Here is a 19,300-nt window from a genome sequence, read left to right as displayed (position 1 = left end):
TTTTGCGATCAAATGATCATGAACGACCAGACCAGATATATATAACAGAAAAGTGATGAAAAAGATGATGGGGTACAGCAAGAAACACGCACAAAAGAAGCAAGTCTATGAGTTTGTTTTTGAAGGATATCCACCTGTCTATCTATCAAAAAAAACTCTGTCTTTTTGCCATATGCATACATGGATAAATATGTGATGAAAGCTCAGATCGCACCGCCTTCGGTTTTCGGGTCGCAATCCTTCGGAATCGGAGTGTTGGATTGCTCTAAATCGGGCAGGATGAGGTTGCCAACTTTAAAATATTTGGGCGAGTTTTCGAAGAAATTGGTCCAATAATCCAAGGACTGTCAGTAAGAAGCAGTGAATCAGCAAAAAGCCGACACAGATCAAAGTGGTATATGTAGGGGAAGAAGGGCGAGAAGGAGGCAGACTTTCTGCTGCCGTTGGTCTAGTCCTCTGAGGTCGAAAGTGAGGCCGGTTTTGAAGCAGCCAGTAACGAAAGCACGACTGGCATCTCGTCCGGCGAAATGATGATACGAGCCACCGGGACCATACATGCCAGGATTGGAGTTGACATTATAGACGTTCCCGTTGATTGAGAGGAGGATGGGCTTGGAGGGGTCCTTGACGCCGTCGTGCAACGCCAATCTCTCGATCGTGAACGACTCCTGTGGCCCCTGTAATACCGAAAATAAAACAGGCAGGTTTGTAACAGTTCTTGGGATTCATAAGATGGAGAGGAGAGATACTGACCGGAAAGTAGTAGCTTAGTTTCGCCCATTTTCCGTTGTATCCCCATAGCCAATGTTCGGTGATCATGCGGCTGAGTAAGATACTGAGGAGGAGGATGAAGAGGGAGTAACGGAACCCGGAGAGCAGGAGAGCGAGGGATTTGTTGAGCAGCGGATGAGGGGCTGAACCTTGGGGATTATTTTTCTGTTTCATGAGATTGCTGTCCCTTCGTTCTGAGGATGTGATAGTTTCTGTTGTTGTTGAGGACGTGTTTTTTAATTGTTCGATCGATCGACTCTGTTTGTGGCGTTGATGGACGAAGAAGGGCGAGTTAGATTTTTTGCCGGAGACCATCTTGCCCTTGAAAAGTACCTTTGGGATCGCCAGTTCTGAGGGTGAGGGTGGCACTGGAGTAGGCATCATCTTGCGTGTATTGTTTTGGTTGTTGTTGCTCAGTGGGGGCAGTGTTTGGTGTTTGGTGTTTGGTTGTGGTTTGTTTTCTCCTGGAGTCCAGCGGATCGAACTGTCCCTCCCGTGCTCGCGCCCGAACTTAACCAAGTCCCTCGAGACTTCGGGGGTGAACTCGCGAAAGCGACCCCGAACTTAACAAAGTCCCTCAAGACGTCGGGGGTGTAGAGTTTAGGGAGTGTCAACATGTCGAACTTTATTTATCTTCTATTTTCCAGTCATGTCTATTTCTATTTTTATCGTTTATTTTTTCTCATCACCAAGTTCCATAACCTAGTAGTCCATATACTTTGTATATATATAGGGCCTGTACTCGCGGCTGGTTGAAGACCTCATCTCTCATCTGCTCTTCAACCAGTCGCGGATCCTTATCATTGTTCCGCTTCCTTATAGGTTAAAAGCCAGCCTTACCAACTGCTAACCATGTCGAAACGCCAGGGCTCAACCTCAAAAGGAAAATCAGCTGCACCACAAGAGAGATCCAGCTCCCCGTTGGTCAACATAACACCCATCAGTCAAACCAACGTTGGGGATCTGACAAATGAACAAATTATTCAGCAATTCAACAATGCCGACTCGAATTTTTGGGCACTTCAACTCAGCAATTGCGAGACTTGTGACCTGATTGGTGCACTCAACTTCAAACACATCAAACTCGAGGGGAAGATTGACGACATCATTGAAGCTGTCAACAAAATCACCGATCACATCAAGGAAAATCGCGACAAACCCCCACACGTCAAACAGGAACAGTTGATAGCCAACATGACGCCGGCATACTCACCACATCAGAAGCAATTCATGAAGGATCCCATGGCTCTACATCGCTCCATTCACTCCGACGTAGAGTACCTCCAATTCAGCAGGGAGAACTACTTGGCCTGGGAGCGACAGGTCAATACAACACTTGATTTTGTCTTCCGGCAAGAAAACTTCCTATCAAAATCTACCAACTGGATGTTAGTCGACGATGAACAGGAACCAGCGGTTGTCATATTACTCCAAGGTTCAGTTGAAAAGAAGCTCCAAGGAGTAGTAAACTCTCTGCGTCAGCCCAAGAACATCTTTGAAAAACTCGAGACACAGTGCAAGAGGAACAATCACCAGAACAAACTGACCCTCATCGGCAAACTCCGCGATTTCTACCAATTGGAACGCCAACCATTGAATGACAAATTACTAGCCCAATTCCAGGAATTCCAACAAAAGAAGGTTGCAACCGAAGAACTGTTTGGTTTGATACTACAATTCATTATTTGTCCACCGATCGATGTTGACAAAAACTCTTTCCGAAACAACCTAAATCATCGACTCAACACCTCGACAGTTATCCCCACCCTCGACACGGTCTGCGCACAAATCACCCAGGTCGAAGGGGAATTACACACTGGATCCTCTGACAATCCAATCCTCATTAATCACATGCAACAAGGCCGAACGACCAGTCGGACGTCCACTCGGCAAAATCGACCGACAACTACCACTCGCAACCAAACTTTTGGAACAAAGGCGCTGGCAAACGCACTTGCTTACAAAGACACCGCACCAACAACGAGTCAAATGGCGGACAAGGGAGCGGAGTGCAATTACTGCGGACAATCGGGCCACTGGGCATCCAACTGTTGCACCTTGGCACGGGATTTGCAAGACGGCAAACTAAACATCGGAAAACTCGCCACCCCACCAAATCCTCCCGTCAATGCACAAGCTCCATCCAAGCCAGCACCGGTCAGAGTACAAGCCATTGACACCACGGCAACTCATGACAATACGGTACTAGTGGACTCAGGAGCTTCTGCATGCGTAAGCGGGAATTCCCCATTTTTTACCTTTGAACGGCGGCTAACCAACCCCGTACCTGTTCTACTGGCGTCACGCAAATCGGCCATGACACTAACGGGAATCGGCAGTCTGAAGATCCCAACGCCTAGCGGAACCATCCGGATCAAGAATACCACAACCCTACTATCCCCTATGTAATCCTGTCACTCGGCTTCCGCCCCATATTTGATAAAGATTGTTCCATGTCGCTCATCCACCACAAATGTGTCTTCCAAACCACCTTCTCTAATCTTTGCTGGAATCTCATTACGTCTTCACCGTCTCCCCCAAAACCTGACAATGAGATTGTTGTTGCGTCCATGTCCAACCAGCCTAGCATGGAAAACATCTGCTGGCACGAGCGCCTGGGACACGCGAGCAATAAACAAGTCAAGACCTTCATGGACCGGTTCCTGGGACCAGATGCAATTAAAAACTGGCAATCCTTCTTCTGCAAAGGATGTGTGATGTCAAAATCTACAGGCAAACGATTTCTGCCGCCATCATCTGTTCCAAAAGACAACATTCTCAACTTACTGGTGTCTGACGTGATGGGCCCTTTTGAAGAGGATCTACACGGAAATCAATTCGCCCTAACCCTCCGCGACCATGCCTCAATGTACACATTACTCGCGCCGCTCAAGAATAAATCTGATGTGACAGATCGACTGAAGGTGTGGCTCGACGCTATCAAAAACAGGCTCGGTTGATACCCACAATTTCTGCGCTGCAATAATGGGGGCGAATTCCTGTCAAAGAAACTGGCGAAGATCTTGGAAGACTGTGGCGTCGTACTCACCCACTCATCCCTGTACCATCCCAAGGAAAATGGCGAGGCTGAGAGGGTAAACCGCACCATTAACAATATGTCCCGGGTTATGCTCCAACAAAGCCCCCTTCCTATGAAGTTCTGGAGCTACGCTCAACAGGTGGCAGTCTATATCCACAACAGGCTCCCCCACTCTCGAATTCATCCCAAAACCCCTATTGAGATACTCTATGGCAAGATCCCGGTACCTGAGTATATCTACCCGTTTGGAGCTCGGGCACTCGTCTTCAAACCCACGGAAAAGAGATTGGGAAAATTTGACACTTGTGCAGATGAATGTTTTCTTGTCGGGTATCCTCCTTCTGAAAAAGGATGGATATTCTACAATGAACACTTGAATGCGTTCATCCACTCGGCAAATGCGGTATTCCCGGATTATCAACAACTCCCGGTTGCCCTGATCCAGACGTCAAAGAATGACATAGCATTCCTCCTCAACAACCTTGTATTGGGGGAAGAAGCAACAGACCACAAAGCCTCTATCCAACAGGAGGCTGTTGATTCAATCACCTTACGTTCGGATGTTGATATCCTCACTTCAATCCACATCGCACTCACTGGCCCCCAATCCTCGAAATGGCGCGCGGCGGCTGAGAAGGAACTCAACCAACTGGAAAACTTGGAGGTCTGGGAAGTTGTCGAGCCCAGGAAGGGCATCAAGGTTATTGGTGCTCGTTGGGTCTTTGCCCTAAAGCGAGACACGGCAGGCATCATTGTAACTTTCAAGGCGCGATACGTGGCCAGAGGATTCAACCAACGACCTGGGATCGACTGCGGCGATAAATTCGCACCAACAGCTTCTCTGGCGACCCTGCGACTATTGGTTTCAATCACGGTACAACACGGATTCACCCTTCACTCTTTTGACGTCAGCTCGGTGTACCTCTACAGCCCCATTGATGAAGAGGTATACGTTAAGCCACCCACCAAGCTCCGACCAGAACTGAAAGGGAAGGTACTCCGTCTCAAAAAGGCATTGTACGGTACCAAACAGGCAGGTCGATGTTGGTGGGTCCATTTCAAGATGATTCTTGGGAAGATTGGCTTTGAAGCTTCTCAAGTAGAGTCATCCTTGTACGTGTACCGCAAGGATGAGGTCTTGATCTTTATTTGGATGCATGTAGACGACAGGCTGGTAGCAAGCAATTCTCCCGAAGCATTTGCGGATCTCCAGCGACGCCTCACTGAACATCTTGAAGTGAAATGGAAGACCAACGTCGACCAAATTGTCGGACTGAATGTTCGCCACCAGTCCGGATCCATCCTGCTCAAACAACACCTGCTCGCTCGACAAATTGTCTCGACATACCACCGCCGGACTATCCATCAGAACACCACTTTGTTGGAACAACCCCTTGTCACATCCACTAACAATCCCATTGATGCCACCGCGTTCCGCTCAACACTTGGGTCACTCATGTACCTCGCGTGTGGAACACGACCAGACATTGCGTATGCCGTCAATATGTTGGCTTGTTACAGCAGCCGTCCGTCCACATCACACTGGGAGGCCTTAGATCATCTGGTCGGCTACATTAAGAAGAATCCACATCGAGCAATAGAATTCTCAACCGGAGACGATGCCGTCCGACTTTTTGTCAATGCCGGGTGGGGAGGCGAACATGAGCGCTTGACAACAGGTTATTTTCTCCAGCACTATGGAAACCCCATCACTTGGGGATCCAAACGCCAAGTTGTTGTTGCCATGTCAACATGCGCAGCTGAATACGTCGCACTGTTGGTCGCCACTCAAACACTCGCCAACATCAAGCTGATCCTCGATGACACTTGCCCGGTCGGCAAGTTTGAAATCCTTTGCGACAACCAAGCGGCGGTATTGGTGGCGACGGACAATGCATCGCGAAAGAAAACCAGTTATCTTCAGCGAGCATTTTACTTTGTCAACGACTTTGTGCGGAAGTACAAGGTCCACCTTTGATGGATCCCGAATCAGCATCAATTGGCCGACATCTTCACCAAACGTCTGGGCGCCGCAAAACATCTCAAGAGCTGTTCCAACTTGAATGTCCGTGATTTTAATGTGTCTTCATGATTTGTTCCCGTACTTCCATTTCTTTGATTCTTTATTGTCTTTATTGCTTCAGCATTTTTTCTTTTTCTACCTTATTTTTTTCTTCACATTTTTTTGGTTACTGAATCGGCAAAAGTTCTTTATGTTGGGAGGGGCTGTAGAGTTTAGGGAGTGTCAACATGTCGAACTTTATTTATCTTCTATTTTCCAGTCATGTCTATTTCTATTTTTCTCATCACCAAGTTCCATAACCTAGTAGTCCATATACTTTGTATACATATAGAGCCTGTACTTGCGGCTGGTTGAAGACCTCATCTCTCATATGCTCTTCAACCAGTCGCGGATCCTTATCATTGTTCCGCTTCCTTATAGGGGGTGAACTTGCGAGGCGAGCCTCCGTCAGACTCAGGAGGGACAGCTCCCCGAACTCGCGCACCAAGAATGGATTTTCAAGGTATTTTGTTTATTTTTTCTACAGCTCACCCACCACATCCACTCCTTGTTTATTAGCTCAATGTCATGGGAACATGCTGGAGAAAAGAGTACAGATGTGTACATCTCCCATGATCCCCTCTACATTCTTGTGGAGAGCAAACTGTGGAAAGTGTGTTGGTGAGCACAGACCCTTTCCATGCAAAATCCTCATTTTGTGCATATTTCAAGATTTTTTTTGGACCAGAAGAAATGTTGTGAAGTTACCCAAATTCTGTGGGTTGGACAGGCACAAGCTAATCTTTCACCTAAGCAGCTTTATTCCAAAGAGAGACATGGAAGCAAGGAATTATAGAAGTTTGAAAACTCCTGCCACCTAAATTTAGAATCTTGCCCCCCGCAAAAAGGGGCAATAAGGCGCAAGTCCCTCCTGCCAAGGGCTGTTGGAGGCTTTCTTCGCAAGACACACACCCGCAGCAGAGGGACTTTGTTAAGTTTGGCTTGCGCCCCGCGCTATACTTGGACTTCCCATTGACTTTGAATAAATCTGGAATTCCAGATTTGTTGTGACTTGGGTCACCTTCTCGGCTGCGGCTCTCTCCCAATATATTCTCCTCCGCCAGAGACACATTATCATTATTATCATCACCGTTACCCATATCTCACCAAGTCGCCACTGTCTCCACAGATTTTGCTGCAGGGGAACCTGGAACTCTGGATAACTGGAGGACTTCCCGTCAATCTGAGAACTCAGATTTTTCCAGATTTTGCAAGGAAATCTGGGCTCAATTGTCCCAAATCCTAGATCTGCCTAGATTTCCCTGCAAAATCTGGGAAAATCTGGGTTTCCAGATTGACAGGAAGTCCTCCATTATCATTTTAGACAGTGGACACATGGACAATTTCCTCAGTGGCTGACACAAACAAAGCGGACCCCATCAGCACGCCCGCATGCAATGCCAGTTCCAGCCTCAAGGATTGTATATTGGATCCCTTCTCAGAGTCAGGACACCTGCTGCCCCGGCTCCCTCACAGCTTGTGCCAGGAGTCCTTGAGTATCAAGCTCCATTGAGCCCAGATTTTTTGTCCTTTAGCAATCTTGTGTGCTCATCTGTAGTGTGGTGGCGGCCCAACACCATAACAGCTGTGCTGTGCACAGCGGGAAGCGCAGTGTTTTTTGCCCCGCTTCAGCTCTTAGCAGTGGGTGAGCCGCTGCACTTTTTGCTCATTGATCTGAGGGGGAAAAAACAAGATTTCAGCGGAAATCCACTGCGCTGCGCGCTGAAAACTGGTCAACCTCGCTGACAAGAGCGCTGAGCGCTGACAAGCGGTGAAGCTTGTTGACAAAAGCAAGGCTGAAAAGCTGCGCTGCGCTACATGAAAAAAGTGGTCTTTTAGCGCAGCGCAGCAGGGAACCACTGCGCGGTCAGCCCAAAAAGCGGTAGTGCAGCACCGGTCCCGCTGCGCTACCGCTGCAAATAGCAGGGCCCCGCTTTTTCCCCGACTCAAAAAGTGGTAGCGCAGTGGGCCTCGCCGCTCCTTTCAGCGCCGCGCAGGGGCCACCAAAACAGCTGCGCTGCGCTTTTTTGGCTGGCAGCGGGGGAGCGCTACGCGGCCAGCTCAAAACAGCAGTAGCGCAGCAATGGATCCGCTGCGCTACCGCTGAAAGTAGCGGGTCCCCGCTGTGGTGATCCAGATCTGTTGCGCGCAACAAAACTGCCAAAACCTCAACTCACAGCCTACAATACTAGCATATGATAGAATATTATTAGAGAAATAGATTCTAAATACAAACTTAACCCTAGTCACTCACTTCAACTACCCAGCTAGCTCTTTTAGTTTAGAAGTTAGTTACAATTATAGGTTTAGTACAGGCCATACCCAGGTGGAAATTCATATAAATCATAAAAGGCATGCATATATAGAAGAGTATAGTTAGATTTACTAGTTAGGCAGGCCTCCACTATTAGCTACAGATCACCTCACACAACCTGCGCGTTGGAAACTGCATCGACTAGGCCTCCACTCAACAACTCAACAGATTTGCACGGACCTTACATCGATGCATGCGGTCAGAAAGCCTCCACTTTGGCAGTGCAACCAACCTAGGTGGACTTTGCCTTAAAAAGTACAAATCACACATGGTCATGCGGAACATCAGTTTAAGTTATGCACCCCTGGCAGAAGGCAGTGCAATCCACAGGGTCACCACCAGCAGAAATGCCTCAAGTGCAGCCCTCACCAGCAAAAATAACTCAGAAAAGAATATATAAGGAGGCCCTCCTCCCACCATTTTTCCATCATCACCCAGGCACCCCAGCTCAGTGGTCACCAGTCATCATTTTGCCATCATCACGGAAGACACAGTCATCATACATTAACATAGAAATCCCATACCACACTCCATCATCATTTCCCTCTGCTGAAACCATTAAAAACCCAACAAAACATATTCTCACTTGATTATATTCTTTGCCCATCTTGCCATATAGAGGTTGTATACGCACCTTGTACTTGTTAAAACTGATCTAGGTCTGATAGAGACTACTACATACAAGTTTTCTCCATCATAAAGTCACGCCACAACAGTAAATAAATTTGTTGTCAGAATTCTGTGTAGTATAATAGAGGGGCAGGTCTTTCAAACCACCCGTAACAGTAGTATTACTTAGCTGGAATATCATATTGTTATTTCCCCCTCAAAGGACTGCCAACCCATCCCAAAGGAGTTCTCACACCGCTTCTTGCCAGACCCAAAAAGCGGCAGCGCAGCGGGCGGGGCCGCTACTTTCAGCGCAGCGCAGCGGCCACCAAAACCGCTGCGCTTCACGCTGCTCTGCGCTTTTTGACGCGCAGCGCTTTCAACCTTGACAAGAGCAATGTACACTGAAAAGTGGTGGATTATTCCACTGCTGTGTATTAGCATATCTACTTGTTCTTGTGTTTCATCCATCTATTAGAATAGTCTTAGATTCACAACTTGTACGTAGTCACCCGCAGCAGCATAAGCTAGTTGATACTTTAAGTAGCTCCCATATGATTATTGTACGGTTCTGTCAGCCGGTGTCTTCGCGTAGAGAACAGGCTGGACAAAGGTATAGTAATATAGACTATATTACTATAAACTAGATACAAGGAGATAGAGAGAAGAGTAACAGAAATGAAAAGAAATGAAAGATTTTTTTACAAATTCTTTGATTCAGAGTTGCTTTGATTTTTTTATCTTCTAGTCTTTATTAGACTGCTGTAGCTGGATTTACCTAGCCTCTCCTGATAGAGAAACTATCAGAGGTTCCTTCTCAGATAGATGTGATAAATGATTGGTTTTCTTCCGGCTAAGGAGCGCGGTTGGGTTATTACCAATAAACCCAGTAGTTATAGGAATTTTATATGCATGTTTAAATGTGATTGGTTAAGAGTATAGAAGAAAAGGAAGATGGGAAGAGGAAGTTTTGGGCAGTGTGATTAGAAACGGACTTTTAATTGTAATGGAAATTGTTAACTTACAAGGAAAGAAATCCTTGGCGTTATCTCAAACAAGTACGGTAGTGTTATATGATGAATCTATAACGTAAATTGGGAAAGAAATCTTAGTAAGATTTATCTCAAGCTTTCTTGATATAGATGAATAATAAAGACTAGTCTAGAGAGTCTAAGAATTAAGTACTGAGGTCTAGTGGTTAATAATTGAGTCTTTTAGAGTAGTAAATTTACCTGTTCCAAATATTGAAGAGAGTCAATGATGGGAATTTTACTAGTGTTCAATTTCTCTGAGGAGGGTGGAAGAGAATCTCTTCAACCAAATTACTCTTGTCCCGTGTTCTCTATTTGTAGAATTTGGTGAAGTTTTTGTCATCCTGCAGAATCTGAGAATTCTTGTTTTTAGGAGTTTGTTGTTTGTTTATATTCTCAGGTTTATAGTTTATAAGTACAGTAATTATGGATTCTATTCTTATTGTTTATTCATACAAATTAGATAAGCTTGTTGCGCCAACGCCTTGGTCTCAATAAATTGATTTATATGAATTCTTTGCGCTTGCGCTGTGCAACAGATTCATAGAGTTATTTGTTGATCAATTTGAAACCCTTTTGGAAACTTAAGATGTCTCAAGGGTTGGGAGGTTCTCTGACCAAATTATCTCAAGTCTCCGCTCACTTTGCTCACGTCTCTACAAATTACAATACAACCTTAGGTCCATTTCTATCTTTTATCTCATCTGATCTTGTCTTGTTCTCATTTCCTCTCATCTATGAGGTTTGTTGTCTTGTGTCTGCCACCGCCGCCCATTGCTTGATTGTGTCTTACACATCTCCAAACCCCAAAGACTCTTTTCTTATACTGTGCATCTTGTGGTTGCTCCAAGTTAACATTTGGACACCACAGCACACAAAACCGTGGTGTTTCTCGCGCTATCACTGCTATTCTAAGCAGAAAGAGGATTGGTGGGCCCAAGCGCCACAGCGCTCTGCGCTAGAAACACTTTTGCAGTGAAAAGCGCCTCCAGCCACTGCAATATTTTGGTGTAATAAGTCTATGATTTAGGGATGTAAGAGCATCCACCCTTGTTGCGGTAAATCTTTAGGTAGCCAGCGAGTGCCGCGAGGCTTGGTTGCTTAGATAAAGAAAGAAGCCTCCCTTGTCACTAGGTATTGGCTTGGTAGGCACATTTAGATAAAGACACCATCACTACCCTTGTGTCCATTGGGGCCCGGGCTTCTCTGTAGTAAACATAAAACACAGCACTCTACTTCATGTATGTACAACACACATATTGTGAATTGATTGAAGCTTGGTCTTCCCGGAAAAGCACACCCAGTAAAGTTATGTGGTTGAGCAGCTGTGCAGCGGTTTGTGCCGGCATTTTTGACACACAGCCTCAGGATTGTGATGTTATTGATCCAGCCCGTTTGGATGATCATATCCTGAGGCTGTGCTAGAGCTCACTCCATCCCGCCGGGTTTTTGATCAATATCCCGTCCTGGTTCCCTCAACAACGCCGCCTCCGACTAGCCATCACTAAGATCCAATGCAATGGTTTTCCGTGCCTATGCCCCCGCCACGAAAATTAGAGATGTCACTTTGCACCCGGGTACCTGCCTCAAATCTCCAGGATTCTGGACACCCGCACCCGCACCCGGCACCTGGGTGTGAAAGGCAGGTACCCGCTGTGGAACTCCTAAAAGATCAGGAAAGAGCTGTGAGGGGAAATAGTCAACTATACTACTGATAATGTAGAAGAGGCTACAGGTGCTGGTGAGGCTGCCCTCTTGACTAATGCTGATGGAGAGAGGGTTACACTAATAAAAAGAAAAGGGTGTGGCTGATGATTCTCTTTGACTTAGATGGCTTTAACACTAATGGGTTTGAGGTGTATCAATCCTACTGAGTGAGAGAGGAGAAGTGAGATGGGGAGAAAAGCAGAAGCTCTTGGGGAGTCACTCTGAGATGTGTAATGAGACATATGCTGGGGGATATATTTCTGAGGGGTGAAATTTTATCTAAGTGGGGTGTGTAAAAGGGTAGCTACAGAGTGTATGTGGGGGGAAGGTGCATACAAAATGTAGAAGCTGAAAGTGCATGATGGGGATACAACATCTAGAGGGGTGTTTATATATGTGAGAAGTGCTACAGGGGGGTGATACATGATGAGCACATAGTAACAATATCTGAAGATGAGAAGTAATGATGAAGGTGCAATGAACAAGGAGTGTACATGAAAGTTAACTATGTAGAATGTGAAATAATGATGAGCAGAAGTAAGAATGTACATAATGAAGATGAGCATTTGGTAATAACTACAAGAGCTATGAAGGAATGTACTGCTGATTCATATGAAGGGGAAAATGAGTAATGAAGTTATGTAAGATCTGCAGTCCTATGTAGCTATGATACTAATGAATGATGTAAGTAATAATGCTAAGGTTATGTATGAAGAAAATACCTGTCAAAACTATACATGCCAATAACTGCTGATCCATTTGGAAATCCTTGGTGAAATGAGTGGGTGACTAGAGGTAAAATGGGGTGTAGAATCTGAATATGAATTAATAATGAGGTATTTATGAAGGGTTTATTTGATATGAGGGTGATAGTATGAACAGGAACAGGGTTATCACACCGCGGGTACCTGCAGCCATCCCTCTTGATGACCGGACAGACCCATCATCAAGAGGGCTTTGTCCCCTCAATGACTGGAAAGACCGGTCATTGAGAGGGCTTTGTCTCCTTGATGACCGGACAGACCGGTCACCGAGAGGGCTGCAGTCCCCTTGATGACCGGATAGACTGGTCATCAAGAGGGCTGCAGTCTTGATGAACAAACAGACCGGTCATCAAGAGGGCTGCAGTCTTGTTGACCGGACAGACTGGTCATTGAGAGGGCTGTGTCCCCTCAATGACCGGACCAACCAGTAATTGAGCTGCAGTCCCCTCGAGGACTGGACAGCCCTCTCAACCAAAATACCGGTGATTGGGCTGCATTCCCCTCTGTCCGGTCATTGAGGGGACATTTGGGGTGGGTACCTGTCTGGGTACCCGCCTTCAAAACCCAGGATTCAGGATACCCACACCCGTGGGCGGGTACCCGCCCACGGGTGCTGGGTACCCAGTGACATCTCTCACAAAAACTGCCGTCGTCCGGATGGCCCATCAAGTGTTGGAATTTCACTCGTTTCAGCTCTCCTAACCATTTTTTTCTTTCAATGTCATGACACTTGTTTCATGTCTCCTTTCTTCTGTTTGACTTTTTTCTTATTCAGTATGCTTGAATAACTCACACCCAAAAGTCAAACACTTTGTATCTAGTCTATTTAAAACACCTCAGACTAGAAGCAAAGAAACTCATCAGTCCTGACCATCTTGATCCTTTGTGTGCACTTGAGCCTGCACTCTGTCTTATCTGCGAAGGCACTTAAGCCCCTTCAAGTGTGTTATCTGGTCCTATTCTCAGACTTTGTCTGCTATTGGCTAAGCCGATCTTCTTCCCTCCTTCCCCGCTCCGCTTGCCTCTGGTCGTAATTCTTTCATCAAGGAATGGGCATTCTTTCATCAAGGAATGGGCTTGCCATAGATCTGTAAACTGCTCAGCGCCCCAATTTTGCCTTAGTCCTTCTGCCAGTGGCTTGTGCTTTTTGAAGAGACCCGGTGTGTCATGAGGGATCCGGAAACTTACAAGGCTCGCGGCTGACCGGCGACGTTGACAAGAGGGGAGTGTGGATTCATTGTCAAGCTGGTCAAATCCGAACCCGGTCTGTTCTTGGAAGAAATCTGAGAACACCTGTACAATGGGACCGGGGTTCTCTTCAGTGCTGAGGCGGTCCATTGCAACCTTGTCCATCGGCTATTGATTACGCTGAAGAAACCCAAGACCTGCAATATCTGGCAATCTATACTTGCCAAGTACTCTTTTATTGAGCGCATGGAGTATTTCCTTGCAGAATTCCTGGTCTTCATTGGTGAGGGTTTTTTTATTTCTGTAGTTTCATTTGTCCTTGCTAATATTATAGTCGGAGCAGATGAAAGCTCCTTTTGCAACAGGGATCTCCTCTGACGCTATGCTAGGTCGCCGCAAGGGACCCCTGCTGCTTGGTTTGTGATCAACCAGAACCCCCTTTGACTCAGCTTGCTTGCAGCCATCTCGATCAATGGACTTGCTGCCCTTATAACCACGGCCGACACATTCAATGGCCACAAGTTCAAACATTTTTTGGAGGATGATCTTGTGAGTGATCTCAACAGCTGGCCTGTTTTTTTTGTCTGTAGCTGATTTGATGCACCAGCTTCCTTGCATGAACCCATACCTCAATGTCAACTTGGTCCTGGTCTTGGACAACGCCAGCATCCACCAAGGCCACCATGTGCGTGATCTTTGCGAGGCAGCCGGGATCCAACTCATATTCTTGCCACCCTACTGGCCAGAATTAAACCCAATCAAGCTTGGTTTTTCCTTGATCAAACATCAATTGCAAGCTTCACAGGTCCTCAATCGGTCAAACGACTCCAAATGGGAAATTTGCCTGGCAGCTGGCAATATCATGACTGCTGACTTTGCTTGTAAAGTGTATGAACACTGCGGGTATTTTGTTCCACCCAACTGAATTTTTTTTTTATTCTCACTTTGTCCATCTTACTCCCTAACCTCACAAAGCCAAGCCTTAAGAAAGACTTTTATCCTAGCTCACATGATTGTAATTCTTGGATTGGAAACTTGATCCTGTCCTCTTCCCAACCCAAGCCTTGAGTCTGAACCATTTTAACCAACAAACATGTATTGTATCTGTTGAGTTTTGAACTTGTGAGACCAAAATGGGGTCTGAGAAGTGAAGCAAGAATATGGACAGTGAGATGGGGATTTCTCACTGGACCGGCTCAAAGGGTGTAAAAAGAAGGAGATGAACCAATTATTTTGATTCACATGTATCTAGCACCGTATAAGTAGTCTATGTACATGTGGTCAAAATGTGGGTGAGAATAATAATGAATAAAAAGGAATATTGAATAAGAAACTTCTCAAACTCATTGTGACATTGTGACCCCCCCGCCTTGGGGCTGTCACAAGAAGGATCACAAGCCTCCACTTGTCCTAGCTTATAGTCCAACCACGCCCCCGCCCCTCCTAGCTCGGTAGAGATTGATCTGTCATCTCTCCCAAGCTAGGTAAGCCAGTCCCTTCTTTCCTTTGCTCCCTTCCGTATCGACCCTCCTCCGTCCTGTCCAGGCTGTTGTAAGTAGAACTAATGAGAGATTGATCTGTCATCTCTCCCGAGCTAGCTCCCCCTCTGCAATTCAGCCCACCTTGGTTCTAGAATCCGGTCCCAGTGCCCCCAGACCTGCCCAGTGAAGAGCCCCCCATTCAGGGCTCTTACAGACATGTCAAAAGGTACATTATTATCCCCATCAGAGAAGCGCGCAATCTAGAGGATAAGCAGTAACCTGGAAAGCTAATACATACTCTATTCTAATCAGGGATCAATGTCTACAAGATAGTAAGAGAGAAGCATGACCAAGGATAAAAGACAGACCACATGGAGAGAGGGTAACATACGTGTTGGATAACTTTGATCTGAAAACAAGCCCATAGAGGAGGATAAAAAAGGATGGAATGGTGTGAGGAAAAAGTGTAGAGATTTTGTGGATGAGGAGAAACAAGACTGAAATTCAACAGTATCTTACTCAACAATAGTCTTAGGTGTCTTGTATTGTGTAATACTAAAATTTGTTGTTACCATTAAAATCAAACAACACTGAATCAAACTCACTGTGCATCTGATTTCAACTTGCATGCCTAAAATTGGGCAATGAAAAACTAGATGGGCTGCATAAACAATGTGGAATGCAAACCACTTGATATGCTCAAGTTCTTGAGCCAAGGGGCTCAAATTCACATCTTTAAGGCTAGTATTACTGTCAGTTTTTGTTAAGGATCTAATACATGTATCAGGCTATGCAAATGTATGAAAAAATACAGCTAGATGTTCAGTTGTTTGCAAGAGTGGTGTTTAAAGTCTTAAGCTAGAACTAATGCCATTGGATATATAAAAAAAAACAATCTACATAATTTCTTTTTAAGGCTACAAACGGTCAGGTATTTTAAGCTAGCATGCTTGAAGGGGTAATTATTGTCAGATTAGTGAATAGACTATTGAGAGGACTTGGATTTTTCAAACTTTTGCACATGATCTCGTAACTGGCAATGAAGAAATTGCGTAGACCCCAGCCTTTCATGATTTCTTGGGTGTTATTCTTCAATTGGAACATCTTGGGTTTTGTTGCCTTGTTGTCTACAAGGATACTCACGATGCCCTCTCTCTTGCAAACTTAAATCTTGACAAACTCAAGGTATTTGTCCAGGAGGTTCTCTTCAAGATTGACTACCAAGGAGGTATTGGGATACATGGCAAGGCTGTCAATCTGGCTGCTCAAGTTGTCACTGAGCTTGCACTTCTTTTGGGCAGAAAGCATCTCAAATTTCAAAATGGGTGGGGGGGTCTCAACCGTCACTCCATCCTGCCCTTCAAACTATAACACATGATATGACATGTGTTTAGTACCCAAACGGAATATAAAAGGTTGAATTTTGTACTTACAATTGCTTGCACCCACTTTTGGACAATGGTTGAAGTGAGAGGACTGTATTGGGTTGGATCGGTGGGATCAATGTAGACAGGTAGTTTTCATTTGTACTTCAGGTTTGGTGGGTGGGCGGCAAAAATTTGATTGCATTAAAATTGCCGGGCAAAGCCCTCCTTGATGGATCTCCTGGATTTGAGGAGTAGGCCGTTTGAGAAGCCTTTTGGGTCACAAGGTGTCTCTTGACTTCAACAATGGCCTTGGCTTCTTTGGCGACAACCTCTGGGTTGACCATCACAAGATCCAGGCTTGCCTTTGTATGGTCCTTGCCGTTGGAGAGGACCGTAGCCATCCAGTGGGTGAAGGTCGCGACATTTTTGACTCAATAATCGGAAATAGCCTTGAACTCATTGGCAGCTGGAAGATTCATTGAAATCTTCCAATCCATAGGTGGGTAGCCAGTTTTGAGAGCATCACAAATCAATTGCGCCGGACCATCAAACTTCTTGTTGCATGCTTGTGCAAGGGTCTTGTAAAACTTCTCAAGGGTTGATGTAGTGGAGACCTGGATCATAAACTTTTTTTGCGGACTTGATTGTCCCGTAGGTATTTTTGGCTGAGGTTCTTGCAGACTTTGGGTAAATGTTATGAGCCGTAGCGCGGGCTCCGCAGCGCAGACTCACATGTACATAGACTACACGTACATGTCACGGACCATACTCAAGGTTCGAGAGGCTGGAGATCCAAGCCTCTTCCTCATCCTGCAATCTACCATCTTGGATCCAGAACCCCCAGAACCCCAGAACCCAGATCCCATCTTCCTCTCCACAGAACAGACCTTAACATATTGCAGGATCTACTTAACGGAGACGAAGACCAAGAACCCAACAGACCAACAAGAACCAGATCGCTCCGACTCCAAAACCTTGAACATCCCGACTCCAAAACCTTGAATATCCCGCAATCCACTCCTAGAAACCTTGAATATTCCGCTCCAACATCACACTGCAATACAATGGATGCCTCCAAAGCCGCCAAACTCCAACAACAACTGGCGGACATTACTAAGAAGGCCAACAACAAGGAGGAAAAACGCCGCCAGGCCGAGGCCAAGTTGGAGGACGCACTCTGCACTCCAAATCCACCCCCTCCCCCAACCGCAACCAAGACCCCCAAGATCGCTCAACCCAACAAGTTCAATGGAGAACGCGGAGCGGTGGCGGAGACGTTTGCCCGCCAGGTTGGCATCTATATGACTGTGAACAAGCACTTGTTCCCGAACGACACAACACGAATCCTTTTTGTGTCCTCGTACATGACTGGACCCGCGGGCGTGTGGGCAGCCCCGTTCCTTGACCAGGCAGCAGTGGAACCACCCACCCTGACCTACGCAGAGTTCACGGCCGCCTTCCGGGGCATGTTTTTCGACCCGGAAAAGAAGGCAAAGGCGGAACAAGCCCTCCGAGCGCTGAAGCAGACCGGTTCTGTGGCGGACTACACCCACACCTTCTTCCAGCACGCCTCTGCAGCGGGATGGGAATCTCCACCCTCCTCAGCCAGTACCGCCCAGATCTGAAGCGGGACATCCAGATGGCGCTCATTGTTTCCCGCACCGCATTCACAACCATTAATGAGGTTGCTACCTTGGCCCTGGAGCTTGACACAGCAATGAGCGGAGCGGAGGCCGGAACAGCGCCGGCTAGACAGAAGATTGACCCCAATGCCATGGACCTATCGGTGTTGAACGGACGACTATCCGACTCCGAGAAGGCCCGGATGATGCACGGCAATCCCCAAAGGTAGAACCTCCACCAGCGGCCAAGCAAGTGAAGAAACCACGTTAGATGTCAAGGACTCTGTTTCCATTGCGGAGCGCAGGGCCACATCTCCCGCGACTGTCCGACCAAGAAGGGAAAAGGCCGCGGAAACGCCAGGATTGTGGCAATGGAGGATCAGATCCGACAATTAGTGGAACTGGAAGGGATGGCGGCAATAGGCGGAGGCGGACCAGCGGATAAAGGCGGAAAAAGCCGGGCCGACTCGTCAAAAAATGGAGGCGCTCAGGAATGAAGGTTGTGCCTTTCCTGAGCGCGGCGGAGTTGTCTTGCAGTATTGGTGCTAGTCAAACTTTAACCAGAAATGAAATTGATCCCAGATGTTTCATCTCTTGCACCAACGTTGAAACTGATACGTGACAGGTATCAGTATCAGGCAGTATCATATCTTGATACTTCCCTATCTTTTGTATTGGTATCGTATTGCTAGCCCAATACAATACTTTGTATAGGCTACTGATGTATTGGGTGCCCAATATGATCCATGGATTTTTCTCTAGGTATTGCAGGCAGGCTGATAAAATCCAGCCTACATATCAAGACAGATCAGCGTGTATTTTGTATCATATGTATTTGACGCGCAAGAGTCCACTACAGTACCAGCCACATCACCACCGACCAGTCCACCAACCTGCAAGTGACCAGCACCATCCATAAGATGGCTCAATCATCCACATCACGAAGTCACACCCCATCTCGACCTCCCTCTTGCCGGTCTACCCGCATAACTCCAGTCTTTTTGGATCCAAACTTTGTACGGACTGGCCACAGCTCTCACCACTTGATCTTGGTTCCACCTACTCCTACTCAAAACACCCTTCCAGCCTCAGAGAGTCAATTCGAATTGCCTCATTGTAGTCAAAACCGGAGGGATCAGTCCGAACCATCTCAAAAGCAAACCCGCAAAAAAACCCATACTACATCTTCATCCAACCAGAAACACAGGTCCAAATCACAAACCAAGAAGAAGCACAAACATAAATCTTCCGATGATAGTGATGTTTCAAACAACAGCAACAATGGTAAAATGGATTATTCTCAGGACTCTGATGCTGAGAATTCAAAGGTTCGGAAGTCCACAA

The 19,300-nt window shown here is 46.4% G+C and overlaps 1 protein-coding gene across 1 annotated transcript; it reads right to left on the bottom strand.

Annotated features, from left to right (window-relative positions):
• Positions 1-203: 203 nt before the first annotated feature.
• Positions 204-1,155, bottom strand: PtA15_5A102 (uncharacterized protein; the record flags this gene model as incomplete). Its single annotated transcript, XM_053168830.1, has 3 exons — positions 204-344; positions 432-677; positions 754-1,155. The coding sequence occupies 3 exons, from the start codon at positions 1,153-1,155 to the stop codon at positions 204-206; spliced, it is 789 nt and encodes a 262-aa protein (XP_053020087.1).
• Between the last annotated feature and the right edge of the window lie 18,145 nt (positions 1,156-19,300).

This window comes from Puccinia triticina, chromosome 5A (genome assembly GCF_026914185.1).
Source record: "Puccinia triticina chromosome 5A, complete sequence".
Classification (NCBI taxonomy): Eukaryota; Fungi; Basidiomycota; class Pucciniomycetes; order Pucciniales; family Pucciniaceae; genus Puccinia; species Puccinia triticina.
Note: the sequence above shows the minus strand (reverse complement) of the source record. Positions and strands in the feature narration are given on the sequence as shown.